Source organism: Macaca nemestrina, chromosome 15 (genome assembly GCF_043159975.1).
Source record: "Macaca nemestrina isolate mMacNem1 chromosome 15, mMacNem.hap1, whole genome shotgun sequence".
Taxonomy (NCBI): domain Eukaryota; kingdom Metazoa; phylum Chordata; class Mammalia; order Primates; family Cercopithecidae; genus Macaca; species Macaca nemestrina.
In genome coordinates, this window is record NC_092139.1 from 35,782,684 (window position 1) to 35,794,945 (window position 12,262).

The 12,262-nt window shown below is 45.0% G+C and overlaps 1 protein-coding gene across 1 annotated transcript in view; it reads left to right on the plus strand.

Moving 5' to 3' along the window:
• LOC105481629 (serine/threonine kinase 35) overlaps positions 1-12,262 on the plus strand; it is a 46,836-nt gene that overhangs the window by 7,273 nt on the left and 27,301 nt on the right. The window contains exon 3 of the mRNA XM_011741362.3: positions 7,985-8,734. Coding sequence (XP_011739664.1) covers positions 7,985-8,697 — 713 coding nt within the window. The 3' untranslated portion in view covers positions 8,698-8,734. The remainder of the gene's footprint in view (positions 1-7,984; positions 8,735-12,262) is intronic.

Here is a 12,262-nt window from a genome sequence, read left to right on the forward strand (position 1 = left end):
ATTTCTGTTGGTTCATTCTATGTGTCTCAGCTGCCAGGGACCCCACCTGCTCTCTGCTTTACTCTTGAATGACTTGGGGCAACCACACAGACTTCTTGCTTGTGACCGACTGCTTTTTATGTGCATTGGATTTTAGGTACCAGCCTCAGGAGATAGAAGCAGCCCTTCCTTAATTAACAGCTTTGGTTAATTGGGGTTGCATTGGGTAAGGTCTTTCATAGTGTAAACTCTCGAGGAGTGCTTCCTAAGTAGAACTTGAAGTAGTCTGTTCATTTTCACCTCAAATATGGCCTTTGCTGATATCTTTAGGGCTAGGAACCCTCCTTAGTGACTTCTAAATTCTGGATCCTGACCTAGTTGTCTTTAACTTGTGTATTCTGCATACCCTACTACTAGTTTCTATGTTCTTTCTCTTTTTACACCTCTCCAGCTCATGACTTTTATCTTGATTTATTTCACCCTCTTATCGACCACCTAGGTATGCGTGTGGTATACCATGGGGAACCCAGAGACTTGATTTCATTCCACCGTGAGTGCCCAGTCTAACAGAAGAGATGGTTACAGTACAGCAGATGTTACTTCACTGCAGCCTGTAAGAGGTGCTCTGGGGGAATCAGCTGCCAGGGATGTGGACTAAATCTGGGGAAAGGAAGGATGGGTTGTAAAAGGGTAAATCAGAAACAACCCTGGCAAGAGCTGAGGCTTAGGTGTGTGGAAAGGCCCATGCATATGGAGAGAGATACTTGAGCCTGGACTGCCCTGGATTAGGGGTGCCCCAACTCTCTGCCTGGCTGGTGGATTCTACATTTTAACAAACCCCTGTAATGTTCCAAGTAGTAATAGCTAGCATTTCATAGTATTTTCGTATTCCTTTTCTCATTTGATTATTGCCACTGTAAAGTTGTTTTTATAACGTGTTCTTACAGACAAGAAAATCAATATCCATCAAGGTCAAGTTGCTTGTCCAGCACAACACTAGAGAAAGGTCAGGGCCTAGGTTTACATCCAGATGCTCTTTCCAGTGTCCATGTTCTTGACAGGCTGCCTTATAACTATTGGACAGCTGCCAGTGGTGTCCAGAGACATTAGCATAATTCACACCCAGTAGCAGTCTGCTCTGGTGTCCAGGCACCATTCAGCGTGCTTTGTATGTCACAGTTAGGCCTTAGAGCAGTCCAGTGATGTAGGTGTTTCTTCTCAATTTATAAAAAACTAAACAGATTCTTAGTGTCCTAAGAAGTTTGCCCAGGATCATATAGCTATGTAATTGGGGGGTCGGGGGGCAAGTAGTAGAGGGAATGTTGACCCCAGGCTTGGCTGGTTTTACAGCCCCTGTCCGGCCGGTGGGTTTACTCTTGTCCTCTTCTGGACACTGTTTTGCCCTGGCAGCCAGCATAACAAGTCTATTAATCTTAGGAAGTACTTTGGACACACCCTGTGGTGTTGCTATGGTACCCAGCCTCTTTATAATGACATAACAGCCCAAAATCATTGAGAATGGGACCAATTCTTGGTCCACATGCTCATATTTCTTTGGGAAGACATGCCAGGATGGGTCTGTGTCTTTAGCTTCTCAGGACAGATCTTCACCTGAGCCAGCTCTTTAACTCCTAATTAAACAGGGATGGCTATGGTCATAATTTATTCAAACTTCATTTTTCGGGGTTCCCTCTAATCCTTTTTCTTAGACATAACTTTATAATTTTAATATTCTGCCTTTTTCCCCCCTTCACATTAAAACTTGCTTATTACATGCTATGTGACTTTCTCTTTTGACTTTTTAAGTAAACTTTTCTTGAAGTATGATGATACTTTAAAACTTTCAGCCAATTGGTATTACCATAGTTAACTGTTACTCATTCTCATTCTTGGACAGTTGTTTTCCAATCCTCCACTTTGACTTACTCTGTATGGCATACCAGTTCTGAGTGTTTCTAGTGTTTGGTGTGTGTTTTTTTTGTTGGGTGGGAAGGCTTGTTTGTGTCTTTTTGACACTTTTGGAATACATTCCTCAAGTGGGATTTTTCTTTCAAATGGATTGAGCATTTTTAAGGCTTCCTATATGTACTGCTGAATTGCTGTCATCCTAGTGTGCGTAAGTCAAAGTCCTGATTAGTCCTCTGCTGAAAGACAAATCTGCATGTTGTATGGTTGGACCATCACGAGGGACTGGATGAACATTAAACTCTTGGGGACATCCATCAGAGTCCACTGTGGGAACTAACACATCCAGGTGTGCGATTTTGCTGCTGGCACTGAGGCAGTTGCAGTGCTTCTGCTGAGAATCTAGGCTATGAAACTCAAGGTCCTGCCCTCAACGAGGCAAGTTACTTAATCTGCTCCTGAGTTTCCTCACCTATGAGAGGAAATGTAATTACTATCTGAATAGATACTCTGAATTCTTCCTTTCTGTCTTACGTGACAAGTTATTAAATTTTATTTATCCTAAACTTCTGAGACCTTTCACGTCCTCTTCACACCTCCTCCCTTGCCAGCCCTCACTTTACCGGGTTTCAGAGCCTCTTGGTAAGTCAGTCAGCCACTAGTCTGTCTCCCATCGCCAACCCCTCATGCCTCCTTAAGAAACTTGTTTCATTGTCGAATATATGCTTTTTCACAATTTAACGTCTCTGAAATCAGAGGTTGACTTAGTCAATGGTGTGTCCATAGCGTTGTCAGTAGCCTATATGGCTTACTTAAATGGTATGTCTTGAAATTGGTGACTTGTAGATTCTGTAAGCAACATATCTCTAAAACACGTCAGTGGCCAGGCGTGGTGGCTCATGCCTATAATCCCAGTACTTAAGGAGGGTGAGGTGGAAGGACTGCCTGAGCCCAGGAGTTGAAGACCAGCCTGGGAAACATAAGAAGACCCTGTCTCTACAAAAAATAGAAAAATATAGCCAGGCATGGTGGCGCATGCCTGTAGTCCCTGCTACTCAAGAGGCTGAGGTGGGAGGCCCCCTTGAGCCCAGAATATAGAGGCAGCAGTGAGCTGGGATTGGCTGCACTCCGGCCTGGGCAACAGAGCTAGACCGTTTCAAAATAAGTAAATAAATAAAATATATTAAGAACTTTCAGTCACTTCCCATTTCTTGGAGTCTAAATCCGCCTTAGAAGCGCTCCAGCCTCGTTGCGGCACATTCACTGGAACTCTTCTGTGATTACCCAGACTGCTTGTGTCCCTGGAGCACACCCTCGTGCTCCTGTGCCCACTCCCCTCATCCTGGGAGACACAGCTGCAGGGACTCTCGCAGTTATTCTCAGCTTGCCTTCCTCTCATCCCAGCTTCTCTCCCGACTCCTGGCAGATCTGGGCCCGCTTCCTAGTTCTTACAGCTGTAGTCATTCTGCTTCTAATGACCAGAAGCCTATGTAAGGGCAGGGGTGCCCCTCATCTCACTGCAGCGCTGTGTCTCAAGAGCAGTGTGTGCTCAGAAATTGTTTAAGTGGCGTTGACTAAAACCTGGAAATCTAACTTCTGGAGGAGCCTTAAGGATAGGCTTGTAAAATCCAGAGCATTTTGTATTTCTTTGCAGGAAGTGCCTGTCTTTCCAAAGCTCCTACTGGCTTGTCCTTATGCTAAGCCTGCTGGCCTCACGTTTTTCAGCGAAGCAAGCCATGTTTTATTGGGAGCTTCAGCACTACTGATCAATTTCCATGACTAATGTGATGCGAGACACCTGCTTGGTTTTTTTTCTTGGGTTTAAGCATCTTCTCTCCCTGTGAACTGGCATAGGATATGTTTTGAAATACCTAATTTATATTATGGTCGCCTGACTGTCAGACTTGAGGGAAAGGTAGGAAAACTGTCCCCAAAGGCAGGCCTGGCTCTTGGAAGTACACTTTTTAGCCCTCTGTGAGCTGGGAGGCAGCATGGTCTGGGGGGAGAACTTGCTGTGGGGGCTGTCTCCTATCCTCCCCCAGTTACTCATGGCAGGGCCCTTGGGCAGACTCTGAAGCCTTTCTCAGCCTTAGTTGCCCCACCTGTAAAATGGTGCCTGGTAAGATGAGACAGCTCGCATAATAAACTTTTAAAATAGTACCTGGAACCCAGTAGGCTTTCACAGGCTAATTTACCTCAAATCCTTACTATGGCCAAATAACCTGCCTGTTTTCTCCCTCTCAGGGAAGTAAGCTAAATTTGTAGCTCTTACTCATCTTATACAACTGTCAGATTATACCAGACAAGGGAATTATAAAACTTAAGTAAATTTTGTTTGTTCCTCTCAGCTCAAAAAACTGAATTTCATGTGGGGATTTTAGTGGTTGCTGCATGTCTATTGCAATTATATATCCTGAAACTGGGGAAATACCCACAGTTATGGTTGGGGTCGGGGGCCCACTGTGAGTTGGGCCTGAGCTAAAACTCCATGGATCACCTGCCCTCCATCAGTCCTGTTCTGACTGGTGGACTGCAGTGACACTTTGGTTCTTTGGGAATTGGTGTCTTTTTGGAACTAGTGTTCAGTAATCCACTAAGTTTCGTTACTTTCCCTTCCTCAATGCACAGGCACCTTGGAAATGACTGTAGGTCTCCCTGGGGAGGCCGGAAGACTGAGTAAGAAATCTAGTCCCCCGACCTCAAAACATCTGCAGAATGTGCCAGCATTTCTCAGGGTTAAGTAGAAGAGTTAAGCCATAGATTGCTAACCAGGATATCTGGTATAATTTAACAAAAACTAAAATAAAAATATGAAACTAGGGCCTTGGCCGGTCAGAAGAGGGAAGTTACTGGGAAATCAGGTGAGCATAAGATAGATTGGCATTGCAGCTAGCCTTAAGGTGCACATTTCAATTGTACCTGCAGAGATTGTGGGGGCAGCAGGCCTAGGGAGAGGGATCACTTCAAGTAGGAGTAGCCTGGTCTACCTAGAACATGGGTTTCAGCTGTTACAGCCTAAGAAGTGTGATGTCTTAGATGGAATAATCCACTTTTATTCGATGATCTAAATTTCATCTTTTGCCTAACATGTAAAAACTTACTTGTATGGCCTACAGCACTGGGATTATTGAAATCGGTGACTTCCAAGGATTTGGTTGGGGTTGGGTGGAAATGATGATGTTGGTGATGGTCAGTGGTTCATTTCCCCAAGTTCATATCTGACTTAATTCATAGTGTTCATGTGGTATACTTTCATTATCTCATTTGATGGATGTGAAGACTGAAGTACCAAAAAGACTGAGGCTCGGAGAGGTTCAGGGACTTGCCCAGGGTTCTAGCCATCTTTTCATCACACCTCAGTCTCACTGTATTTTCCTTGCTTCTCATGAAGTAAGTCCACAGGCCCTTCCTGCGCAAAGAGGTACTTTTGAGGCTGGGTGCTGTTGAGAAGCTGGGACTATTGAGGCCGCTGCACCCAGCCTCAAAAGTACTTCTTATGGAACTACGTTGGGAAGCCAAGGCGGGAGGATCACTTGAGCACAGGAGTTGGAGGCTACTGTGAGCTATGGTCGCACCTCTGCTCTCCAGCCTGGGCGACAGAGTGAGACCTTGACTCGTAAAAATAATAACACTTTTGTATCTGGGATAAAGAGCTGCGCTTCCAGTTTTCCATTCTGTCATACCCACTGTTGCTGAGTGTGATTCTGAGAATACTTCTTCCTGTCCAGAATTTTCCTCTCAACAAACAGCCCCTCCTGTAGCATCTCCTGAGTCTAGCTCCTTCCTCAGAACAGCTCCTCAGTCCGAGGGTCCAATCTCCCCCAACCACTCACAAACTTTGGGGTCTTTTTTTTTTTTACCGTTTTTTCTTTCCCTGGATTCTCATAACCTGGACTTAGATTATAGTCTGTTTTGCAGACTTGTTTTCTTTTTCCTTAGGTTGCCATAGTTACTAACTTTGTATATAAAATAATCATCATTCCTCTTTATTCTCCCACCAGAAGTTTCAGTGTTTTCTGATGTGACCTTTGCAAAGGGAACTGGATGGCTTTTTAATCTTTTCCTTTCTGGTTCTACCTCTAGTACACATTTCTTGCTCTCCTTTTTGTGGGTCGTTAGCATCTAGCTTGACTTGCGCTTCAGATTGATGCTTCATTGTGCAGTATTTTTACATAGAGGGCCTCTGCCCATGACCTAGATAGAGGATTATGAGAGGGGAAATAACTGATTTGAAAAGAACAAAAAACATCTGCCCTAAACTGGTTCTACCTGTGTTACTTTGATTGTGAGTAATATAAGCAAATAAATTATATAATTACAAGGGAAGTGAGGTCTATCCGATTGTGATAAAAAACCGAAAGCTTTTGCTTTTTTTTTTTTTGAGACAGAGTCTCACTCTGTCGCCCAGGATGGAGTACAGTGGCCGGATCTCAGCTCACTGCAAGCTCCGCCTCCTGGGTTTACGCCATTCTCCTGCCTCAGCCTCCCGAGTAGCTGGGACTACAGGTGCCCGCCACCTTGCCCGGCTAGTTTTTTTTTTGTATTTTTTAGTAGAGACGAGGTTTCACCGTGTTAGCCAGGATGGTCTTGATCTCCTGACCTCGTGATCCACGTGTCTCGGCCTCCCAAAGTGCTGGGATTACAGGCTTGAGCCACCGCGCCGGGCCCAAGCTTTTGTTTTTTACGTCACATCGTCTTGGTCCAACCCAGAACTCAGACCACTGGCTTTAGTAGACTGTGTGCCTTGGTAATTTCAGGGCTGTTTGGGTTAGCAGAGTCTCACCCAGATCACTGCTTTTCATTATAATAGAGTAAATGACCAGTAAAAGGAACCCTCTGCCAGCAGCTATCTGAGGAGGTGCAGTCATTTTTGGTAGGATGGATGCTCCATACTGGGGCCAGAGAGAGGGTTTCTCTTCAGGTCCTGGCTCAGTTACAAACGACCTTGTGACCACCCAGAGCAAGGCAGCACATTTGCAGGCCCAGCCTCTCCTCATCAGTGAGATAAAACATCTGCCTTCTTAGACTTAGCTTCGGGAGCAGTTGTAGTCATCAAACAACATCCACATAAAGATTCACTGGACTGTCAATTGCTTTATAAAGAATATTGAGATTTGCTTGGAGAGGTTGGTTACCAGCTTTCCTAGAGTTTCAAGCCCACACAATTTAAATCTTATCTTATACATCGACTTTAGACTCTGCTGTTCCCACCAGCCTTCCTATTTACACCTTTCTGGTCTTTTTGTCCCTGTGTTCCATCATCCATTCCATCTTTCAGCCTAGAATTACCTTCCTGCTCCCCCACTGATCTACTGCCTGCCTTTTTACAGGGTAAGTTCAGTCCTGCCCCCTCTGACACCTTTAGATCTGGCGGCTCCTGCCCCCACTTCACTGTTTGTAGGTGTTGACCCTGATGGAGATGTACAGCTTTTGATGGTTGCTGCTGTGTATACCTGTCATCTCCTTGAAACTAAGCCTCATAGAGACAGGGCATGTTATGTAGCTAACTTGCGCTAGGCATATGATGGGCTCGCAGAAAATATTGATGGATCGGAGTGTGCCTCTGAAGTAAACCAAGGAAATTGTAGGAGCGTGCCTCTGAAATAAAGGAAATGGTAGTGCCATTCTAGGTACATTAACAAGAATCCTTCTGTAAGTCAGGAAAAAAAAGAGGGAAGGTCATTTGCTCAGCATGGAGTAACAATGATATTAGAAGCAACAGACTCGTGACAGCCTTCTTGCATGCTTTTCCTTGTCCCATCTGCCCAGCAGCCTTGGGAGGTGTGGGTGGTATGGCAGTGCCTGTTTGGAGACAGTATAATGAAACAAAAAGGCTTTGCGGTCCGCCAGACGCAGTAAAACCTGAGTTTCCACCTGGGCCTCATTCCAAACCCAGGTGCCTGACACCAGTCCCTGGTGCCCATGTCATACCTTGACTTGTTCTGTGTGAGTAGAAAGGGACTCAGTGCCAGTTTTGCGGGTCCCCTTGGAGCAGTTGTTTGTCACCAATGTCACTCTTGAATACACTGCGTCCTTTAGTTCAAAAGAAGTGTGACTATGTTCATCTCACTCAAGCGCCTTCCTGTCTTCTTTGATTTAGGAGAAAGGATCCTGGGTTATGCTGAGGAGCCCTGCTATCTCTGGTTTGTCATGGAGTTCTGTGAAGGTGGAGACCTGAATCAGTATGTCCTGTCCCGGAGGCCGGACCCAGCCACCAACAAAAGTTTCATGCTACAGCTCACGAGCGCCATTGCCTTCCTGCACAAAAACCATATTGTGCACAGGGACCTGAAGCCAGACAACATCCTCATCACAGAGCGGTCTGGCACCCCCATCCTCAAAGTGGCCGACTTTGGACTAAGCAAGGTCTGTGCTGGGCTGGCACCCCGAGGCAAAGAGGGCAATCAAGACAACAAAAATGTGAATGTGAATAAGTACTGGCTGTCCTCAGCCTGCGGCTCGGACTTCTACATGGCTCCTGAAGTCTGGGAGGGACACTACACAGCCAAGGCGGACATCTTTGCCCTGGGCATTATCATCTGGGCAATGATAGAAAGAATCACTTTTATTGACTCTGAGACCAAGAAGGAGCTCCTGGGGACCTACATTAAACAGGGGACTGAGATCGTCCCTGTTGGTGAGGCGCTGCTAGAAAACCCAAAGATGGAGTTGCACATCCCCCAAAAACGCAGGACTTCCATGTCTGAGGGGATCAAGCAGCTCTTGAAAGATATGTTAGCTGCTAACCCACAGGACCGGCCTGATGCCTTTGAACTTGAAACCAGAATGGACCAGGTCACATGTGCTGCTTAAAATTCAGGGCTAAGCATTTTGGGTGATTTTAAACTAGGTGAGTGCTTTCTGTTGTTGTTTTTTTGTTTTTGTTTTGAAACAGGGTCTCACTCTGTCTATCAGACTGGAGCACAGTGGGTGCAGTGGCAGGATCTCGGCTCACTGCAACCTCTACCTCCCGAGTTCAAGTGAATCTCGTGCCTCAGCCACCCGGGTAGCTGAGATTACAGGCATCTGCCATCATGCCCAGCTAATTTTTGTATTTTTAATAGAGAAGGAGTTTCACCATGTTGACCAGGCTGGTCTCGAACTTTTGACCTCAAGCGATCTGCCAGTCTCAGCCTCCCAAAGTGCTGGGATTACAGGCGTGAGCCACCATGTCCAGCCTCCCTTTTTTTTTCCTGTGTGCCCGCTTCTTGTACTGGGTTCTTCATTCTGGACCCTGGGATGGGCCCTGTGAAGTTGGGGGGGACTACAAAGTTGAAGAAAACTAAGTGCTTCTTATCAAAGATTCCCCCCCCATGTCTTGATGGGAGAAATGTGCAATTATCTGAGTACAAGTTGGAAAGTCTAGAGAAGTCTTCTGAGAGGAGGTTGCGTTTAAGCTGAATCTCCCTTTTTTAAGAAACACTCTTTCTCATCATTATAAATGCTCACTGTAGAAAATGTGCATAAGAGGTAAACAGTTTTTCAGAGAATAAACGCTACCTCTAATTGTATCCCACCTACTCACACATCCAGTTCTGCATAGTTTAGATCTTGCCCTAGCTGGTTGAGGTCTTTCTCTTTTTACTCATTACTAATCTGAGCATTCCTCCATGTCGTACTTTAAAAGTATGGCTTTTCAGGGACGGTGTGACATTCCTGTTATATGTACCATAATTTAACCATTCTCCTACTTTAGAAAACAGATTTTTTCCATTTTAGATACTATAAAGAATGTATTAGTGAATATTTATGTAGAAGTCTTTGCTTATTTAAAAAATTTATTCTGAGGTGGGCGGATCACGAGGTCAGGAGATCAAGACCATCCTGGCTAACACAGTGAAACCCCGTCTCTACTGAAAATACAAAAAATTAGCCAGGCGTGGCGGCAGGCACCTGTAGTCAAAAGAAAGCTACTCAGGAGGCTGAGACAGGAGAATGGCGTGAACCCAGGAGGCAGAGCTTGCCGTGAGCTAAGATTGCGCCACTGCACTCCAGCCTAGGCGACAGAGAGAGACTCCGTCTCAAAAAAAAAAAAATTATTGTGAGCTTTCCTTTGTCAAGTACAGTCATGCTCCGTGTGAACAACGTTTTGGTCAACAAGGAATGGCATATTATATGGTGGTCCCATGAGATTATAATGGAACTGAAAATTTCCTGTTACCTAGTGATGCAGCTGTTGTAATGTTTCAGTGCATATTATGATGCAGTGTGTTACCTTTTCTGTGTTTAGATACATGAAAACTTACCATTGTGTTGCAACTGCCTATAGTGTTCAGTACAGTAACATGCTGTACAGAATTATAGCCCAGGAATGATAGGCCATACATGTCATCTAGGTGTATAGTAGGCTACACCATCTAGGTTTGTGTAAGTACGCTCTTGACATTACACAACAGTTGCCTAGTGACTCATTTCTCAGAGATCGTTAAGCAGCCCATTGTTCAGCGACCCATGACTGTACTGTGCTAGGCTGGGGTGACATGATAAGCCAAATCAGAGACTTTCCCCGTCTTCATGAATTCTGCATCTTAATTAGGGAGAGAAACTCCAAGTTGAACTTGGTTTCATGTGTAGTATTCTCAATGAAAGTATTTTTGTAGTGAGTCACTAGGTCTGATTCTTCCAATCATAATTGTTTTATAGCTGTTTAAGGAGAAGAGGTATTCAGGGAAATTGATCTTTCGGGTGTTGATGCACAGAGTCAAGAGGAGGGAATTGGGGGTGAGGGAGCATCCCAGACAGACAGACCAACCTCTGCAAAGGACCTGAAACCAGAGGGAGCCTGGCACATTTGAGAGACTAGACCAATTTGGGTTAATGAGGAATGTAGATGTGGAAATTAGAGAGGACAGGGAACAGTGTAGACAGAAATCGAGCTGGAAAACCCAAAGGTGTATTTATAGGAACAGCAGAATAGTTCAATTGGACTGAAGTTTAATGTATGTGTAAGAGAAAATTGACCAGCATATATGCTAGGTAGTTTCACATGTACCATTTTGTTTCACCTTTACAACCCTGCAAGGGATTAAGTAATTTACCCCAGATCCTACTAAATTAAGGATGGGTATATCTTATTCAAGCATCCCCCACCCCCTTTTCCCTTAATATGGTAAGCTAGAAGTAAGCTGCTCCTACACTGTGCCGGTCTTGATGAGGTGATGGAGCTAGTGCTGATCTCCTAGTGGTCACAGGGAGCCTTAGGAGCCATAAGGCACGGAGCTTTCCATCACTTGGGTGGGTTCCCTCCCTTTCCCTTCATTATCCTCTGGTTTCAAGGTGGGGTTGGCTCATACCAAGTTGAGCTTGGTTTCGTGTGCAGTGTTCTTAGTGAATGTATTTCTGGAGTGAGTCACTTAGGTTTAATTCTTTCATTCCACAAACATGTATTCCAGGTGCTGGGCCAATTGGTCCTACCACCCGTGGGTAGGAGAACAGCACTCCCCAAAGCTAGGTTTAGGGTAGTGCTATATTAGAAACCGAAAGGGTTGGCTAGACAGTGTTTTCAGTGTATTTTGTGCTGTCACTTCCCATTTCCATCGCATCCTTTTTGCTTTTGAAAGACCTCTTAAAATTCAGATTTGCTCTGGCGTAGGAAGGTTGTCCTTGGAAGAGGGACCTGAATTTAGGTTATGATTATGGGGTTGTCATAACTAATTGAGATCAGGGCTTCCATTTGGATATCCACTCTTGAGATTTGTGCTGTTTTGCAGGGCAGAGTTTTGGCTAAATTGGAGTGATTGCTTCATCTAGGAGAAACAGGTGACCTTGAGAAGAGGGGGAAAGATTAGGAATATGGTTACTGGTGAGTTCCCAGGCTGTTTTGTTAATTCATTTTGTGGCTTTTATAGCTAATCTTTACAGTACTAGTGGTGCCAATTTGACCACAGCCTATCCTCCCCTGTCTTAGGTGGGCACTTAGAATTGTGGGTCTGGGCCCAGGTCTGTGACCAGAGCCAAACCCTGTGTTGCCAGAAGCTTCAGATCGGTTGTGTAGATGAGCTGTATCTGACTGGTCAGAGAATCTGAGGCTTGATTCGGGAAGAACATTGAGTCTGACCTCCCTTTCTCCTGCCAAGTTTTGTAGATAGACAAGCTAATTTCATTTATTCGTTCAACATGTTCTTTGGAAACTATTTCCAAGTACCATTTTAGACACGGTGAACGAAACAAATTTTTGCAGTGCGGAGCTTAACATTCATTCTATTGGGAAGACAGACAGTACCCATAGGTAATGTACAAGAAAGTGCTCCGTGCTGGGTGCGGTGAGAGGGTAGGGTGAGAAGAGTAGAGCAGGGTAGGGGAGATATGAAGCTTGGGTGGCAGGGAAGGGTGGGGTTGTACTTTTAAATGGAAGATATCAGAGTGGGTCTCCCAGAGA